The following is a 21235-nucleotide window of genomic DNA, read 5'->3' as shown; positions in this document are numbered from 1 at the left end:
AACAAAGTTTGAATTTGAAAATAAGAACTGAGAACAAAAATTAAATTTTAAAACCTTGAGATTTGCAAGAAAACGAAAAAAAAATAGGCTAAAGGAAGCTCTCTATCTGAAAATGTTGACCAAAGTGTCGAGTGAGAATTATAATGGTACAACATTAATGCAGCAAATTTTTAAAAATAATAATTTTCTTTTGAATTGTTTATAAGACCGCAACCAAGAGATGAACAAATTTGGCGACAAGAGAGAAGAAAATGGATTTAAAAGGGAAAAAAGTAAATTAAGGCAACAATTAAAATGAACTTTTAATTGCCCTACTTAAAAGCGACAAAAATTGAAAACTCTTTTTTTTGTTGGGAAATACTTTTCATATATTTAATTTGTATAACCTGAGTCGTGCTGAGAAATGAAAGAGGTCGAGGTTTCCTAAAAGGAAAGTCGCTGCTTACTTTTTTCATTAAATCAGTACAAAGCAATTATTTTATTCAAATTTGTTTAATATCAATGTAAGCTTGGCTAATTTATTTTTAGCGGAAACTACTCAAAAATATGCGATGCTGTCTTTAGGAGCTGAAAAACAATAATGCGAAATTTTGCGATGTGATTAAAAATAAGTAGGAAATGATTTACTTCACGAACTGTTCATACGTTACAGAAAAACGCTCCGATATGATATCTTATGAGAGCAAACAAGAAAGTTCTAGATTCCATAGGGCTGACGTCAATGTAAGCTTATGTTGAAGTTTTTTCATATTTTTGAAGCCATTTGAAAGTGGGTTTCAATAATTATACCCGAAGCATTTAACTGCCACGTGCTCACCAATTTTTGTTTCGAACCCACTTGTGGGGGGGGGGGGGAGGAACTATATACTCAAATGGGTTTTTTTTTATTCAGTCAATTTTGGCCGATCGATATATTCATCGTAGAGAATTGTGAGTGGTATCATTAAAAAGCTCGTCAAGCGTAGTAATGGAAACTAAGAATTTTTTTGAATTTCGTTTCTTTTCGAGGAGTTATCGGGGGTTGAAAATTTGTGTGAACAACGGGATATTTGCATGATTTTGTTCACTTTTACCACAATTTTTCTTCAAATTAAGACCTTTTAATAAAAATATTAATTCCAAATTCCATTTCACGCCACAAATTCAATCAATTTTCAGTTCCTAATGGACGAAAGAAAAGCGATAAAAAAGACTAGTTCTGGTCTCATAGGAAAGTGTACTATCAAAAAAATTCAATTTCTATTTGAGAGCTCTTTTCCTAGAAATTTAAAATTTTTCTTTGTTTTCTCAAGTCACCTAGAGACTAGTCACTTTTCATATCAAGGTTCCGTTAATGAAAACCTGAATTACAGTCTTATGAAGCCCAATGAACAAACAATTCGCTTTCAAAGAAACAATTGTGTTTTTTTGGCTTCGACTCTGAGTTTTCTTATTTTTAATTGAAGTTTTGATTTTCTATTTGAGGTGTTACTAAACCTGTGGAGTCTTATGGCTTAAATTCGTTGCAAAAAAAATGCAATAGTTTCCAAATGAGCACTAAGTGAACCTATCTAGAGCTTTGACTGGACAGCTAATGGCTGTTAGGACTTTAAAACTGATTTTTCGCGAATTTTTTTTTAACTTTAACATATCATAAACTTGTTTTGGTAAATTGTAAGTCAGTCTCAGTAATGACAGAACCAACCTCCTTTACACTGCAACCATTATTAATCTGGCCATAGGTTTTATCTTCTAACTATTTGTTATGTGACTTCAATGCAACAAGATTTCACAAGTTTTCAAAAAAAAATTTGGATGTTTTCGTAATATTGGATCCTCTTGAAATCTTATCAGATTATCCTGACACTGATATCTCCCATTCGCTTAGTGGACATTTTCAATGGATCATGGATATAGTTTTCAGAGAAAGACTTTTGGTTTGAATGGCTTCAACACTTTCTTGTCGCACTTTTCTGCTGATTATTTTGGTTTTTGCCTGTATTTGTTGTTGTTTCCATAGTCATAAGACTTATTGTGATGTCTTATTGATAACCTATGTTTGACAAGTATTGTTGTCTTCCAATCAAGTCATAACTGAGCGTATTCATTGACTTCCGTTGAAAGCTATTGAATTTAATGGCTGTTGAGCCTTTAAAAATTGTTTTTCGAGAAATTTATTTAACAGCAACCGGTCTTAAGCATATTTTCATGAGCTGTATGCCAGTCTCAGTAATCACCGCATCCCCTTTCGTTCTACTTGAACCAAAATTATTTTAGTTAGCCGTTTTATATTCCAGCTATTGGTGTTATGACTTCGATACACGAGTTTTCATAATTTTTTTGAAAAATTTTTAGATATAATTTTTTGTAATTTTGGTTCCTTTTGGAATCCTAGCCCATTATCCTAATATTGATAGCTGCATTGGCTTAAAGAAGACTTTCATTGGATCATACCTAAAGTTTTCACACAAAGGCACAGCTTATCGTGAAGTCTTATCGTGACATATTGATGACTTGCAAAAGACAAACGTTTTTGTTGTCTCATCTAGGAGTAAACTGGCGTATTTATTAGCTTCCTTTGAGAGCTATTCAATTTAATGGCGTTGTGACTACGGGTTTTCTCTAAAATTTCGTGGTTTTAATGTATTTGTTCATGTTTGTTGATTTATTGGACTCAAATTGTTAAGAAGAACAATACCATAGTCGTTAAGAAATTAAATGAAAGTAGAAAAGTTTTTACTGAAAAGTTCAATTTTTAACGGCTTCGACATATCTCTAGCTCATTTTTTAGTTTGCTGTTTTTGCCTGTTTTTTTCGTTCTTTAGGTAGCCATAAAAATGCTGACCGGTCGCATTAGCTTGTAATTGGCGATTGAATGAATTATTTTACCCGAAGCAATCGGTTTACAGCGAATAGTCTCAAAGTATAGAATACTAAACATTTTTAAGAGGTTTCAGGATTTTTCATTTATTTCAGTCTGTTGTTCTTTTCGTCAACTTGTAACTCATGCTCATCATTGAGAGTTCCAGTACAATTCCTGGTATTTTAAAAATAAGCAGGTTTACTGGTATCATGACGTTACGTATATTTTGTTTGTTTGACATTATGCGTTTTCATTAAGTTAAGGGAGTGGTGTATTTGTGTTTCTATTTCTCCTCTTTTAGCACAATCGCGTAATAACAGATCCCAATGATTTTCAAATATGACCCAATTGAACTCATTTCCTCATTCAGCATCTTCTTAGTTGAATTAGTACATATAGAAAAGACGTAAAATTCAGATAATAGCTAATGATTTTAATGGCTTCACTAATTTGTGTTTTCGCAATGTTTGTAATTTGTTGTTCGTATTTTTTTGAGCTTTTTTACATCTTTAGCCCGTTCCTATGGCTTAGTCTAACCAAAGACAGGACCTATTGGTTTCATTCTGACTTTTTAACAAAATTATCAAGAATTATTTTGCTAAAAGCTAATGATTTTTAATGATTTTGTATACTTTTGAAATTATTTGGTTCAACAAATATTTATTGATTTTTTAATTCCGCATCAATATTTCTTCTTTTTGTTGACTTGTTGCCGGGTCTCATTATGATAAATTCCATCTGCTCTTTGAGTTAGGAAACAGAAAATCTGTGTCGTTAGGGTTTTGTCTGATTGTAATTTGACGTTGTTACTAAGTGCTTTTAAGATATTGAGTTTTGTTTTTGTTTTTGATTTTTTGTTGTTGTTTTTTCTCGTAGTCTTTTTCATGGCAGATCTCGTTGTAAAGATCTCGTCCTTCGATTATCTCTTTGTCAAAAATGTTGTTCAAAAGACATTTAAGTCAAAAATATAGATGAGCGCGGGTCGGAACATCATGTGCGAACGCACATTAACGAGCCGCCTTGTCTAATCTGTTCCCCAATCTGATTGCTAATCCGTTTCATTTGGATGGTTCGATGTTTACTTAAAGATGGTTCTATTTTAGTTCTCTTATATCCGGTCTTCAAAACCACTTTTATCGGTCCTTTTGAGTTTTTAGTGCCTTTTCTTAACTCCTATCCTCCGCAATGCCAAATGTTATGTACTTGTTGTAGTCTGAAATAGTAATTACCATTTCTAGAGCGACAATCTTTATTCTGCGAACTTTTGAACTTTTTTGTTCCGACCCTTCTTGAGGGGGGGGGGGGGGAACTATATGCTCAACTGGTTTTTACTTTTTTCATCAGACAATTTTGGCCGATCGATATACTGATCGAAGAGAGTTGTGGGTGGTATCATTAAAAAGCCCATCCAGCGTATAATATGGAATTTAAAAGATTTTTTTGAATTTCGTTTGCTAGAGCGAATTATCGAGGTTTAAATTTTTGTGCATATTGAGAATGATTTGCCTAATTTTTAGTCACATTCCTATTTTTTATAAAGTTGTATCCAAAATTTAGTCATTTGTGTTAAATTCTATTAAAATTGTTAACAAAAGTAAGGTTCATTTGATAGGACTGTTGCAATCCAAAAATAATTCGGATTGTAATCAGTATGTCTATTTTAAAAAATAATTGATGTCTTTTATGTTAGTTAAAGAACAGAACAATTCAAATCAAAGCTCGCTGGTGATAGGTCCAGTTGGCTTCCTTAGAAGTTCTAAACTAATGTATGGTTGAAATGGCTTCGACAACATTTCGAAGAATTTAATTGAGTTTTTTTTACTTTTGTCTTTAACTCTCGTTTTCACTATGTCCTTTTGCCGTATAATTTTTCCGGGCAAATGACAGGTCTTACTGGCTTTTTTTGGCGGATAAGTTGAGACTTTGTTCTGTCTTGAGTAAATAGCTGGTGGCATAGATGACTTTGAAAACAATTGTTTAATAAGAACACTTTCCAACTTCTCTTTTTTGTTTTTTTTTTGTTTGTTTTTGTTACCTCGTCTCGTTAATTAAAGATCAAATATGACATTACTGGCGTCGGGAGTGTACAAAACTTAAGGTTTTCAGATAATTCGTTATGACAGTACTGGATTCGACACGGTTTGTTTCGCAAAAAAAAACCAATTTTGATATTTGTCTATGTTTGATTTTGTTTCTGTAATTGTAATACATATTCTGAATAATTACAGATCTCAAAGTCTTCGTTTGGACGAATAATTGTGTTTATTTGGGCAGTTCATTTTGTAACTAATGATTCTCATGACTTTGAAAATAATTGTTTTCGAAAAACCCAAAAGTGTTTCTTATCTTCACAAATCTTTTGCTTTTTTGTAAAGTTTTTACCTAGTATCATTAATGAGCGGTCACATACCGCATTATTGTCCTTTGCAAAAGGGGCAACCAAACATTTTTTGAGGTGCAGAAAATGGTCTTACGGCTTCGACAGCGGTTTCTGACCAGTTTCTTTTGAATTCTTTTGTGTTCTTTTGTAACCGCTTTTGTTTGCTCTCTGTTGTTCCCTTTGTAACAGCAAGAAAAACTGGAAAAACACAAGTCCTAATGTTTCCTATATAGACATCGGTAATAACAAAACGTTTTTATAATTTCAGTTGATACCTAATGGTTTTCCTTACTTTGAAAACAATTGTTTTTAAGAATTTCGTCGAATTTGTTAATTTTTCTGTTTTTTTCTTTCTTATCTAAAGTTTAATAAAATTTTGGATGTAATTTGTGTTTGTAGTCGTTGTTTGATTTTGCTGTTCGTCTTGCCTCGCTTTCTTAATGATGGCAGATCTCATCAATCTAATGCGGCATTTTTTACTCCACTGAAGTGTATGCGTTGGAGGCGATATTTTTGTTTATACACAAATTTTTTGAAAAAAAAAACTGGAATTACTGTGGTTCTATCTGTTCCCATATGGATGGGGGGGTTCGGAACTTTATGTGCGAACGCACATTGCCGAGCCTCCTTGTTTTTTATTAATTTTATTAGGACTTACAATAATACTGCGCTATTGAGATATTTGATAAAGGCATCTTGTTCTTTCCGTAATTTTTCCTAATATCCCTCAAATCCAACCTAAAATATTAGCCACTTCTTTAAGGTATAATTAAGGAAATGAGGTTGGTGATTATTGGGTAAGGACCACTAATACCTGCTTATCAATCACAAAGGAAGAAGTGTTACCTTTTGAAAAGGATAATCAGGCGAAGCAACGATGATTTTGATCTCCGGGAACTATTTTTAACGTTGCCTCATGAGCACCTAAATAAAAAGAAAGTTCTTTGTAGTCACGCAATGATAGAGTACAAGTACTACAGAGTTTGGACAGAAAAGTACATTTTCAACTCAACCATTGAGCAGGAAGGTCAAAAGTGGCTATGATGTGATCTTTGAAACTAAACGACAAGATTTATGAGAGACTATTACCAGTAGAGGTTTCTCTTTGACGAATAAAAGCTTTGAGCAAAATTGGTCCTAATTAATGTCGAATCTAATTACTTGATCAAAATCAAAAGTTCATTATACTAAATAAACCTCTTAGTGAAAGGACTCTATTTCAGAACAATGCTGATTCTTTAAAAGTTGACACTATTAATCTATACTTCTATACTTATAACTTCTATACTTTATAACTTTAAAAGTTGATTAGAAACAAGAAGAGAAAAATTTGATAGTTGACTGGCATTATGAAAAGGTATATCAACGGAAAATATTGCTAAAAACTTCCGCATCACAACTAAAATTTTATGTGTACAAAAATGTTTCTTTTTGCCCTCTAAAGTTTCTCTAATCAGACTATTCTGCGCTCTATGTTGTCTCTAAACGGACTATCATGCTTTTGAAGACGCCTCTGATTGGACTGCCCGTCGCCCGAAATCGCTTTTGATTATAGTCACTTTTGCTCAAAAAAGTTTTAAGAAAACAGCGAGTACAATAAGTGAGTCTTTCAATATCATGTTATATTGATTTCATAATTTTGGTGGTTTTTGTTACCAGTTGATTGATCTAAGTTAACAATTGAATTGAATCAACATTTTCCCCGCAAGGAAAACATATTTTCAAATTTTCCAAGGAACATTTCAAAGGTGTTCCGAACCAGACTTCGAACCAGATCGAGTATCTGTTGTTAGCTGTTGGCAGAACTATCAACTTATCAACAAACATTAACCAGATGAAAGATTTTTTTAGTTCGGATTTCAATTACTTCCACTATAAATTGTTTCACTTCAGTCACACTTGCGCTTGAAATCGTTTCTGAATGGACTCATTTGAGACAAAATTGTCTCTGATCAGACTTAAGTGCGCTCAAACAGACCTCTGATCAGACTAGCGTATAATTATTGAAGCCTTTCAGAACATGCAAACTTGACTTCAGAAGCTGTCGTGAAATCAAATAGTTTTTTCATAGATATCAGAAACATCGGCGGCCATAAAGCAATAAGAGGCAAAAGCTTTGATTGCCGTATGAGTAGTTCATTAGCCTAATTCGATTATTCGAGAGTGAAACACAACTCAGGTTTAGGTGCATGACCCTAGACCGCTCTGATAAGACCATTTTCCAGACTTTGCCCTCTTATCAGATCATCGTGCCACCCAAATACCTCTGATCAGACTATCTTGCGACCCAAATATTTCATGCGACTCTGGTGATACCCAAAATTTTGTGCGATTTTGGTGCGACCAACGCTCCTTCTAACCAGACCATTCCTGAATACATATTATAAACCGTTGTTAATTATTTAAATTATTCAATTCAAACCAATATGCTACACAACTTGAAGTTTAAAAATTTAGTATATCTTGTTAAGGTTAGGACAAAACTAATTAAAAAAAACAAAAAAAGAAAATCATTTTGAACTGCCTGCAACTTTTTTTGAGTCATCAAAAACAGTAAAAAAACTACAGTCCAATAAATATGGTCAGTTAATGGTCTTCGGTCAAAATTTTGGGGCTTATGTCCAGACTTTGGTCTCTGATCAGACCGTAGTGCGACCATTGGACTATAGTGCGACTTTGCCCTCTGAGCAGTCCGTGGTTCGACCATTGTCCAGACCATTTCCCAAACTTTGCCTTCTGATCAGACCGTAATGCGACCATTGTCCAGACCATCGTGCGACTCAAGCGTTTCCCAGACAATATATTTTGTGTCGCAACACGCCACCAGTGTGCGACCCAAATTGCCTGATCAGTTCAGTCTAGATTCGCGCACCTAAATCTGGAAAGCGTTGCAGAACTGTAAATTTTCTGACTTCAATATTCATTATTATTGTTCAATTTATACTTTTTGTTTATAATTAGCCATTGTTTATAATTAGCTAAAATAGAGAAAAAAGGGACCCCATGAATTAGTAAATCTGAAGATTCCAGGGTTGAGGTGCAGACCCAAATTTTCCTCTGATTAGACTTTCCATACCAAAAATACCTCTGATCAGAAATTTCAGACCCGAATAGTGCCTGATTAGACTTTTCAGACAAAAATTGTCCCTGATCAGTTTTTTTAGACTGAGAAATTCTCTGGTCAGACTTTCCAGATCGAAGGAGTTCTTATCAGACCATCTCCAAACCATGGGCCAGACTCACAGTCAGACCTTTGCCCAGACCATAATCACACTATGATTAGACTTTTTAGCCCTAATTAACGTCTGATCACAGATTTCAGTTAAACACACACGAGATTTTATATTTCTTTATAATATATGCTTTTCATAAAAACTAGTTTCCCAAGCACAACAAATCAGTCAAGACAATTCAAAATCAGAATTATTTTTTGTCAAATAAAGATTTCTCAAAACTTTGGAATTAGAAACCTTTGGATACTAGTTTTGAGCGTGTTTAGCTGTATTCTCTGATCAGACATAATTAAAGTCTGATAAGGGGCAAAAGTTAAACACGCACGAGACTTTAAATATCATTACAATTCATGTTTTTCATAAAAACTAATTTCACCAGCACAAAAAATAGTCAAGTCAATTCAAAATTAGAAGTATTTTTGTGAAATCAAGATTTCTCAACACTTTGGAAATAGAAACTTTTGAGTACTAGTCTCGAGCGTTTAACTGTAGTCTCTTGTTGGACAAAATTAACGTTTGATCAAAGGCAAAGTTAAACTCGCGCGAGACTTTAAATATCATTACAATATGTGCTTTTCGTAAAAACTAAATTCACCAGCAAAAAAAAAATTTTCGCCAAACTTCAGAAAAAGCAACCTTTGCATGCATTGCTAAAGTTAGCCGGCACCATAGATCAACTCAGACCGTTGTTTTTGAAAACTTCCGAATCTACGGTTGCTGTTCCTATTTTTAAAGGGACCGACCAGTTGTTAGCGGTTGAACTTTTTTGTCCTTACTGCTCTGATTGATGGCTATAGACGCCAAAAACTATCTGCTCAGAATAGATATCTTCCTGGGCTCTTGGCAGAGCCATAATAATTTGAAAAAAAGGAAAAGAAAACTGATCAGATTTTGTGCACTCGAAGCGTTTATGATTAGACCCAAGTGCGCTCGATTCCGCCCATAATCAGACGTTCCAGAGCAAGGAGACCTCTCATCAGATCATCTCCAGACCCTGGTCTAAAATGCAGTGCGCTCGAACTGGCCTTCAGACCCAGTTATTTTCCTCTGAAAACAAATGGGTGTGCGCTCGAGTGAGTCTGCTCAGATGAGAATTTGAGACTGGACCTCAACCTTTTTTGCGCCAAGACCAATTATTTTATTCTCTGAGAGAATGACATCTTTTGAGTGCAACTAATTTTTATAAAAAAAACAATATCTTTATTGAATTCATTTGATTTGCAAAGAGATAACGACTCAGCGATTACCTGTTTCCATTTACAAAAAAAATTTTGCTAAATTTTACTGCTCTTGCGATTTTTAGCACCTTTATTGAAAAAAATTCCCCAATAGTAAAAATATAGGCAAATTTTGAAGTAAATCTCAATTCACTTGGATTTTCAAACGCATTACAAAGGAGTTCATAAAATTAATACTTGTTTCTAAAATTGTAAATTCGAAATGAAAAAAGATGAAAAATGTTGTAAAATATAAATTTGTTCCGCTGATCGGAGTAATCGTTATGGACTAAAATTTACGTCTGAAAATCTTTTTCAAGGACAAATTTCTAAAATAATTATTCCGCATCATTTTTTCTACGATTTTTGAAAACAAAACATCACTAGCAGTTTTGTATTAAACATTAGTTGGATAATTTGGCAAAGGAAAAATATAGAAGTCTCCACCTTGTTTACCTTAGAAAAGTAAACAATATGTAAAACTTTTAACTTTTGTCCTTAAGATGTCAAAATGGACAAAAACTTTTTTCATACGACATTTTTCAGCCAATTCAGTTGCGAATTGTACTCTTGAAAAGAGAACAACAAAATTTCTGAGAACCCTGCATGTTCATTGTCCAAACGAGGTTTGAGTTTCTTACCATTCTTCGTCTATAGCTATCCGGTGGACAGACATTTTAAATATTTTTTAACACTGTATAAAATAAAATAAACGTCTTCGTAAAAATACGATGTTAAAGCAGAAATTTTCCACCTACAATTTTATGAAATCCACATTCAGGTTACTTCAACCGATAATTGAAAAGTTAAATTGCTGGAAATGAGATGAAATGAGGTAAATGCAAACATTTTTGAGCTTTAGTTTTTAGCATACCGCAGCGATAAGTGCAATGAAAACAGGTATTTCATGTTCTTCTAAAAACAAGGGAGTTGGATTTATTGAAGAAGTTTTAAATGACAGCAGCTATTCACTTTTTTTTGCTATTTCATCTCAATAAACACTAATTTATGAAAACCTATTATCCCACTACGTATCGAACTCTTTTCTGATAATTAACAGTCACATTCCTCTCCATAGCAAAGGGTCACTTTTGTTGTGAGTTTGAAAACTACAACTCCGAGTGGTTTCGGTGTACGCACCCTACTCTGGGCCACTTCATAGACTCTTACAGAGGCTCCACAGTTCTGCCCCTATGTGACCGGAGACCATGTGAAATCCTTATCTATTGTTTCGCGCACAGGTGTTTAAAGTTTTTGTTAGTTTTTTCAACTTATATTTGCTACTATTGCTTGTTCGTAATATTGTTAGTTATTTCAATAGTCGGAAGTCATTTTCCATTTTTTTGCTGAACGAATAAGAGAAATACAGAAACTCTTATTCCCTCTCCTGTTCAAATTTTTTTTTCCTCTGGAGATCTCGGACATCCGGTATTTTTGACGCAAAAAGACAATGCAGTGCGGAGCGCCTATTGTTGACACGATGGTATTTTCTTTATTGATTTTCCTGTCAGTTTGCTCGTTTCAAAAGCTATAGGAGAACTCCATTTTTGTGGTCAGCTATGAACTGCTTGATCCGAAAATAAGGAAAACTCGAAAAGTTCTTCTAGTTTTTTTTCGCACAATTTTCCATGAAATTGCTTCCATATGTAGGGGTTTTGCAAACACTGAAAAATCTCACCAAATGTGTCCAAAATTTTTCCCCATTTTTACTGCAATTTAAGCCCGAAAAATTCATTCAACAATTATTTTTCTCATAAATATTTTTCTTAAAATGTATCTCATGAAAACATGCTTAGAGCAAAAAATTCCTCATGATCGATATCTTCCTAACAAATCGCCTCCAATAAGCGACGAAGATTACCAAAGGCTCTCAAATTTGAAAGCTGGATTTAACATTAATTTTTTTTATAAATGGAACTGAAAAATGTAGGCATGAAAATGCATGAGCTACGCTTAATTATTGTTTTGGTAAACTTCTTTCATATCTCAGCTTCATTCTTACTCTCAAACCAACAACAATTGGTTGGTATCCTGTCTACTAAAAAATAGATATTTCAAGCTCAATGATCAAATTTGGGCGGTCGTCGATCCAAAACATTGAGACAAGACATTATAAAAGCAGCCTTCTAATAGGTTTTGTTGTCAGTTTTGTTTTTCATCTTGCCAGTTTCAGAAGTGCTTGAAGGTTGGCAAACAGAAAATTAATTTGTTTCTGTTTCACAAATATCAACAATCTATGTTGAAAACAAACGATATTTTATCAGTTTTATTTCTCTAAAATTGAAACACAATTGGCATGTTATAACTGAACAACTTCAAAAATTATTCGGGTCTATATGTTAGAAAAAAAATTTTCAGTGGCTCGTTTCGGATCCTAGCCTTTTTTTAAATCGGTTTACCAATGGTCTCTGTAATTTGATGGTAAATGGTATTTTTTCACTTTTCTATTTAATTTTGATGAAGTCAACCATTTCGTACAATTATATTCACAATTCGGGGTCTTCAAATTATAGCATGACAAAACATTCTTCCATATAAGTTTTAGTGTTTTCGATTAGACTTATTTTGACGACGAAGACGTTTATTGAAACCACAATAGAGACGTTTTTGTTGATCAAAAGTATAAAAAACTCGCTCTCAATCATTTCGTGGTAACCTGTGAAATGTTTTTGGTTGTCAGTAAAGCTTGTCAGAAGAAAAATTGAATTTTCAAAAATTAAACATACTACAAAAAATTTTTCTGTTTTTGCTTCGCTCGCCTTTGATTTGTTTTTTGCTTCGCTCGCCAAGTTTCTTGAGGAAATTTGGTATACCTCTCAGCGCAGAAATTTAGGAGTAAAACACTTAAAATTATTTCAATTGATGACATATATAACACCTCTTACCTCCATTATGCTACACCTTTTTCCAGCACTGCACTACCAGTCACGTAATTTTAAAACAATACTGAGGAAATTAAATCAGATTTACTCCAATTTATGGAAAACGGGTGTTGATTCTTGTAAGATGAATGGTTTTTAGCCGTGAAATTTTATAGGATCATCGACTTTTAGCGTGAAAGTTTTATTTAAGTGATAAAAAGATATATAGCATAACAACTAGTATGATGCGGCGAAAATGAAAATCTCACAGTTAAAAACAGCAAAAAGTCTTTGCTGAAAAACGTGCGAGGTATTTCTTAACTGGTGAATAATAATAATAATAATAATAATAATAATAATAATAATAATAATAATAATAATAATAATAATAATAATAATAATAATAATAATAATAATAATAATAATAATAATAATAATAATAATAATAATACTACTAATAATGATAATAATAATAAAAATAATAATAATAATAATAATAATAATATTAATAACAATAATAATAATAATAATAATAAAAATAATAATAATAATAATAATAACAATAATAATAATAATAATAATAATAATAATAATAATGATATTAATAATAATAATAATAATAATAATAATAATAATAATAATAATAATAATAATAATAATAATAATAATAATAATAATAATAATAAGAATAATAATAACAATAATAATAATAATAATAATAATAATAAAAATAATAATAATAATAATAATAATAATAATAATAATAATAATAATAATAATAATAATAATAATAATAATAATAATAATAATAATAATAATAATAATAGAAATAATAATAATAATAATGCCAATTAATATAAAATAGCGGGACAAGTCCTGAAATACAATTCAAAGAATTGGACAAAAAACTTAGAAGTAGTCTAGCTGACTACCAGGTCAATTGAACAAAGCCAGCCAATCACAAACATATTAATCAAAAAGTTGAGAAGTTAAAACAATCAAACAAACTAAACAAATATATACGCATTGCTAAAACTCATGAACCTTTTACCGCGAAGACAGAATCTGATCCCTTTAGTTATATCTATTTCATAAAAAAGCTCAAAACTGTTTGTGGATCGTTAATCCTCCAGGATTATATCTGCAAGACCTGAAAAAGTTCACGGGCCTTGAAGATCGATTAATTCAGAAAATGATAGAACAATTTTTAAAAATCCAGCGCAAATGCTAATGAAATGTTGCTTAAAATCGTGAAAAAAATCTTCCCAATCATTTCTGTGTCTCTAAAGGCTAACCAGTAATCCAATTCCACGCCTTAAAAAATTAAACGGCTCAAAGATCGATATGCAATAATTTTTTGAAAATTCAAATTTCAAAAAATAAAAATCCCTATTCATTGAATTAAAATTTTGAACACCATTCCCTTACCCCCTAGCAACACTGTCATAACATACGATGAAACCCTGGAGAAAAATACCTGGCAACTGAATAAAAACTCAATAAAAGACAAAAGTTTTCAATAAACTTAAAATTGCATATTTTATCAAAAAACTTCTGAAAATTCGAGTTGCTAAATTGTTGAAAACAATTCAATTGACACTAACAACCCTGCACCATCTTTTATCAGACCTATTAGGCCGTAGATTAGGTTTTCTGGTACTTAAGAATGGACAAATATCAAAAATTGACAAACATTTTAGGAAGACTTAAAAGAAATTGTAGATTTTTATTTAAAAAATGCTAAAATTTGAGACATTAAAATGTTGCAAACCATTCCATTACATCTAGAATATCTGTAAAACTATGAAGTGCCCTATTATCAAACGTTAAAAGAGATTTCCTAGCCCCTGAGGCTGGAAAAACTCAAAAAAAAATACACAACTTCAAAAAAATTGAAAAAAATTGCAAATTTTATCAAAAAAATTCCAAATTTCAAAATGTTAAATTGTTGAAGACAATTTCCTTGACACTAAAGCCATGCAGTTACTTTTTATCAGACCGTGGAAAAGATTTTCTAGCACTTGAGATTCGACAAATATCAAAAATTGACAAAAATTTTAGGAAGACTTAAAAAAAGTTGCAGATTTTAAAAAAAAAATCGTTAAAATTCGAGAAATTAAAATGATGAAAACCATTCAATTAAATCAAGAATATCTATAAAACTATGCAGTTCCTTATTACCAAACCCTAAAGGAGATTCCCTGGCCCCTGATGCTGCAAAAGACTCAAAAATGAAAAAAAAAATTGTCAAAAATTAGTATCGTTTTGCGTGTTTGTGTTTGTAGTACCAAAAAATATAGCTGATATGTTCATAACAAGTGATTGTCTCTCGCAAAAGTCTTTCATCAATTTTTAAAAACTGCAAACTCAGACTAATAAAACAAAAAAAAACTCAAAAAAATCACCAAAATCATTGAAAATTGTACCATTTTGAGCCCATAAACACAAAAAAATGAAATTTTAACCTTAAATAAAGGCCATCCTACCCACTGCACCACTCTAAGCACTAAATCCTACTTGGGCCTCTACTGAAACTTAATGCCCCCTGGGCTTTACCTGTTTATCCCGTTCTGAAAGATCAAAGTTATTGAAAAATGTGTGAAGAGATATTAAAAAACACAGCTCCCCAATACAATTTAAATTCTTTGAATTGTAATAATCAACATTCTTTTTCACGTTCTGAAAAATAATAGAAAAATAAAGTTTTGGTTTTGCTCGTGCTATTGGGCTACACTGAGGCAGTGAAATCTGAGGACACAGAACATAAAAAATTGCAGCCGGCCGCTAATACGGGCGAAAAAAAGAATGGTTAGGAAACGATGCTCAAAATAGCCTGCTGTGGTATTAAGGGACACCCTTCTCTAATTAGCAATTGAAAATAGCTGTGTTATAAAATACCAGAACCCTATTGGTGAAATCATTTCGGCGAAGTGTTGATTTCGTTTTCTTAGATAACATAAATTAAACAAAGAAAAAGGGAAAAAGCCGATAACGGCAACAACTTTGAACCTATGTTTTCAAACTAAAAAATATCATGCCAAATGGGTCATCCAAAAACAAATGGGTCATTCAATTGCAAGTTAACCAATCACGGTCCGACAATCAATAAGCCAGCAGACAAGAAGACAAAAACTTTAAAAAAAAACGAAAACAACAAACAAGCAGCCAGTACTTTTGCGTTAAGAGTCATAATAAACATCACTGTCAACCGGACAACAACAAAATATACATTTGACATCTAGTAGAAAAATTTCTCAGATAGCAAGCTCAAAAAATTAAAAAAAATAGAACTGAACACAGCTGATGAAAAATGAACGAGAAACAGAGTCAAAAAGAGTCCAATTTTTCATTGGCTTTTCAGTTTTCAACATTTAATCTTTCTTGCAGGCATCTAAATAAAATCAACATGCCAAGAAAAACTCGTTTGCATAAAACTTGTTCGCAAAAACGATTGCATTAATGTTCTAACTGGTGAACTGACGTAAGATTTTAGCAGTGAAATTTTTATTCCAACCACTGTCACATTATTCAGCGCTAAATAGTGCAATTTTTACAACCATTCACAGCATTTATTAAATTTTGCATTGATTTTTAACGTTGACACGCCGAATAGATTGATTCGTACTTTTAAAGCTGAGCCGTTGCCGTAATCATTTTTTTCCGAAAAGAAACTTGATCCCCGTACAATTTTAAATTAACTTAGTTGCATTTGGATTATAACAAACGCACATCAGCTTAAGCCAGATGCTCGAGTCGAAACAACAGATAAAATTACTCGAATTCCATCTACAACAACAAAAAAATTCGTAATTTGTAAAAAGTGATAAAAAATGATAATAGAACAACAAAATCTTCGGAAAATTAAGACAAAATTAGCTATTAACTGCATGTAAAACAATGATATGTTCTTTAAATTTTAACATTTTTTTAATTTGCGCTAGTTGCTATTATTAGTGAAAAACAATCAGTTCGTCCAAAACAGTCACTATAAAAAATTTAGGAATTTGCAAATCCAAAAGACAAACTTACAAAAAATTTATACTCGCTCAGCAACTATTTCGGATTTTCTTTTTTATTTGTACAGAGAATTCCGGTCAACCAAACTAATATTTTACGTGCTTCATTTGGTTTTGAAAATCTAAAACTTGTTACAGCAAGTTTGGTTTATAAATGCTTAAGACCAATTTCGGATGCCAATTTTTTTTTTTCAAAATCCGACCTCTGGTTGAGACTTTTTGTTCCCTATTGAGTAAACCGACGCACTTTTGTTAAATATTTCGCCAATTGCTGTTATTTGTCAGCTATTGTTCATTTCCACCTTATTGATCACTTTTACATACAAAATTTACCAACTTATTTGGAAAAAATTGCACCAAAAAATGAATTTTTCCATTTCTGTCAAGAATTTCTCTAGTTTTTCAACATTTTGCGAGGTAGACACACGGTTTTTTTGTACAAAACACAGTAACTCGAAAAAAATAGTAATTACAAATTAATGTCTTGTCTCTGCTCTCCGCAAATGGCTCAAATTCTTAAGAAGCTGTTTATAAATTATCGATTCACAGATAAATCATAACGCGCATTAGCCAGGGCCGAGGATTTTTCCCAAAAGTAACGGGGAAAAGAGTGTAGAGAGTGTAAAAATTAAAAAATTAACCCTATTTCCCCGCCTAATTAGGGTTGGTAGAGTGTAATTATAAGAGTGTAATTTTAAAAAATTAAAGTTGAAAGAGGTAGTCAGGATCTTCCCTCTATCACTTTGTGTACTAACCATTGCATCAACTGATACTAGAATTATACATTTCAATTTGGTTATAATGGTAAATGTGTAAGAGTGTAATTTTTTATCAGTACATCGTAAATTACACTCTTTGCGAAGAGTGTAAGAAGAGTGGAGAAAAGAACACTGTTGCACTCTTTTACCGATAGATAGTGGTAACCCTAATAACCTCGGTCCCGGAGGTCTATCTTGCGAAGAACCAGCAATGTTATTTAAATTTATTATAATATGCCATGTAAAAAGAAGATTTGAGAATTGTAATTGTTTTCTGATTATCAATCAGCCATACTGTGGAATTCATAAAGCTCAACCATATTTTGAAATTAACGTGCAGGTTATGGAAAGAGTAATGGGAAAATCAAGCCAATAACATGTTTGCTATACACGTGGAATACTTAATTTTCGTATCAAAATTTGATTATCTCTGAAATGCTGGTTCTCTCGATAAAGCGGCCGTTTCGTCAAATTTTCTCAGATCTTCTGTGTTATGACCAGGAAGAAACCAAAATTCCAAAGAATAAATCCCAGTGGAAATGTGATCCTGCTAACTGCGTCAATCATATTGTGGCCAAAGTCGTCACCTTTTCCAGATTCAACTTTTTCCGGCTTGGTAACAACCTCTATGTCTTTACTGTACGCACAATTGTCTTTTTTCTGCACAGTGTCACTTTGATCCACTAAATTGTAGTCTTTGGTGTCTGGTCGAGAAACTGCAAATTTACGCTGAAAAATCGAAATGTATAATTGATATAAAAATGAAAAGACATGTTATAAGTTTAGATTTTGAATGAGCAATACTATTGAATTTTCCGCTGACTTTTTATTGCACTTTTTTTCTGGTATTGGTACCGAAATTTTCGATATCAAAGTTTTTTTGGTTTCTTTGGAGACATATTTGCTAGCTTTTTTTCAATCAATCCCTTCAAGCATGCAAAATTGCAAAGGCAGTTCTTGTCCCTAATCTCTCATAAAATAAAATGAACAAATATAGAGGAAGCAGCCTTGTAAAATAAAATTATAACCGAGCTATTTGTTTAATTATTAGTCTTAAGAGGTGAACAAATCTCCAAAGCTTCAAAAACCCAAGGTTTCAGAAGCTTCTTATTCATGTTTCCTGGCACAAAAAATGAGATGCCATGTACCAAAAACCATTTCCTAATTGATAGGGCAATTGGATGTAACCAATTTCCTTTAGTCATTTTTTTCTTTTTAACTTCTTTTTGGGATTCGAGAATATATTTTTATTTACTTGTTCAGCTTGCATAGTTGCATGTTATTAAAACTGTTTTGTTTTGTCGTTGTGCTGACATACCTTGTCAAATCGTTTCGACTGTTTTAAGTCAAATTGCTCTATTAGTTGCAAACTTGAAATTTCAAATTGGTAAATATCATACTAAAGAAGAATTCTAACTTGAAAAACAATTTGTTGTTTTAATATATATAAAAGCATTTTATGACATTGAAATATATTCTTTTTGCTAATAGTTTTTGCTTACAGAAATTTTTGCGACTGTCTTAGGTCTCAGGAAAACTCATTTTGCAGTTAAAAAATGCTCAAAAAATCAGAAAACCAACCAAATAATTCCGGTTAAATTGTAGATCTTAAACAAACTATTGTGTTTCAATCCTAATATTGGCCAACTGAACAATTATTTTACTTGTATGGGTAGTGATTACGAACCACGTGTATCACTTTTCGAAACATCGTTTCTTCAAATGAGCGGTAAATGCTCCCAATTTTAACGGGCAATTCTTACAATTTTAAGAAACTTAATGCAAAACGGTATTACGTGGGCAGTATCCGAAAAATCGAGTAAGAAATCAATTTTTGCCAGTCTATTAAAGTTTTTTTGGGGTTAAGGTACATTAGCTAAGTTAGTTCAAATTTGTTTCCACTTAACCTTTTCCCATGGACACAGTATGTAATTACCGAATTGAAAGAAAGCCTAATTGGTGACTAATTTCAGAAATGACACTATCGATACTAATCGTGGATTATGATGACAGTTAATTGTTTGAGATTACCCATAGCACTTTTCACAGGTACAATTAAGTCTATATATTTGGTACCAAGTAATTACTAATAAAATTAGGGCAATAATGTTAGACTAATTACATGATCGAAAAGGTTTTGCTTCCACAAAACAAAAAGTTTTTTGAATTTTGGCGTCTCGGACATTGGCGACGTGATGCTGGTGACATTTTGAAGATTGTGATTGAAGTAAGCAAAAACTAATCTCATTTGTCTGCCAGTCAATTGCAAAATTAAACACCTCCAAACCATTTGAAAATCATATTTAATTGTGGTCACCCAGTCCATATTTTCACCTAATCTCGCAGCTTCCAAGGAAGATTTTGCAAAAGTTCTTTCTGCGGAAGCTTTTTTCAGCGAAAGCTGATCTTTTCGCCCTAGAAAATCAGATAATAAGTTTAGTTTACCCGTTGCACAATAAAATAAGACGAGCATGCAAACATTGACTAGGTGCAGGTTCAAAACCTCGTAATGAGTAAATTTTCCCCGAAAATTTGATTAAATACAAATCTAGTGATTAACAAAACTTAATAGCTCTTTAATAGCCTACTTTTAAAAACCTCGGCTGTCACCGTCATAAAACAGTTTGCGACAAAAATATTTATCAAAATTCAACTCAGACTTAAATTAATTTAAATTGAAACCTCGAAGCGGAGTTGGCATCTATTATAATTAAAATATATACACGAAAAAAGCTTACAGCTTCTGCTCGTTTCGCATGAAAGGAAGCAAACAGGCATTCTATCAGAGCCGCTGAATTGACGAGGAAGTTGACCATCAGATAAAGGTCAAGGAGTTTAAGGTCACTCGAAGTCGGCATACTTTGTTCCTCGCCAACTACCAGAATCAACTGTGACAGTATAAGTGCTATGGAAATGCTCAGTCTCTCCGGCAGGGACATGGGATCTATCCAGAACACTATCCAGCTAAAATTATTGGCTCATAAGTTAGGTTAGCTGGTATCTTCAAATTGACAAAAATCGTACATTAAATAATTCTTTATCTCAATCTAATTTGAGAGAGAAAAATATTAAATTGTTTTTTAGACCTGTTACTTCAATATAGTGCATATAAATTGAAAGAAAAAAAATGAAATGCATCATTCACTAATCAAATTTGGTGCTTGAATAATTTTTCTCCTTTCATCTCTGGTGAAATAAAACCAAGCATTCTAACTGTGTTTTTGAACATCACTAATTGACCATTTATTGCAATGGGTAGAATTTACAATTGAGTCTTGAAATAATTCGCAATTATATTTAATATTAAGTGTTAATATATTTCGCAATTATATTTATACGCATTGTATGTAAGGCTTGTTAGCAGCTTCTCAGGTGTAAAAAAATTGAAAAAAGGTATCATTCGAAGCAGAACTTTCAGATATAAATGAAGGCGGAAAATTCATAAGCAAGCACTTTACATTACAGTGCAGATGTATACCCCAAAATTTCCGCCTTAGTAAAATTGGCTCGAAAATTATTTACATAAAATGAACGAAATTAGATGACATCCTTTGTATCTTACTTTTCGCAAAAGGGGTTCCGCCAATTTTGCGAAATAAAAGAACATTCGGTGCGAAAAGTAGGTAACAAATCTTGTAGTACGTTTCCACTCAATTTAGGTATCTATTATTCGCATTTTTGTGCTTGTTGCTGGCTCTTTTTTATGAATGGCGCTAGCTACCTGTTAAAACTAAAGTGTTTGTTAAAACTAAAAATCGTATATGACCTGCTGGGAAATCAAAAAAATGTTGTATGTTGGATGACCCAGTGAGATAGTATCTCACTGGGTCACCCAACATACAACATTTTTTTGATTTCCCAGCAGGTCATATACGATTTTTAGTTTTAACAAACACTTTAGTTTTAACAGGTAGCTAGCACCATTCAT

At 32.3% G+C, this 21235-nt stretch overlaps 1 protein-coding gene across 1 annotated transcript in view; it reads right to left on the bottom strand.

Annotated features, from left to right (window-relative positions):
* Positions 1-17551: 17551 nt before the first annotated feature.
* LOC142358528 (gamma-aminobutyric acid receptor subunit delta-like) overlaps positions 17552-21235 on the bottom strand; it is a 5027-nt gene continuing 1343 nt past the window's right edge. The window contains exons 2-3 of the mRNA XM_075409921.1: positions 20046-20271; positions 17552-18036 (exon numbers count right to left, since the gene is read on the bottom strand). Of these exons, the coding sequence (XP_075266036.1) occupies positions 17785-18036; positions 20046-20271 (478 nt within the window). The 3' untranslated portion in view covers positions 17552-17784. The remainder of the gene's footprint in view (positions 18037-20045; positions 20272-21235) is intronic.

Source organism: Convolutriloba macropyga, unplaced genomic scaffold, assembly GCF_964194025.1.
Source record: "Convolutriloba macropyga unplaced genomic scaffold, txConMacr16.3 SCAFFOLD_1825, whole genome shotgun sequence".
In the NCBI taxonomy this organism is placed as follows: domain Eukaryota; kingdom Metazoa; phylum Xenacoelomorpha; order Acoela; family Convolutidae; genus Convolutriloba; species Convolutriloba macropyga.
The sequence above is the reverse complement of the archived record's forward strand: the minus strand, read 5'-3'. Positions and strand labels throughout refer to the sequence as shown.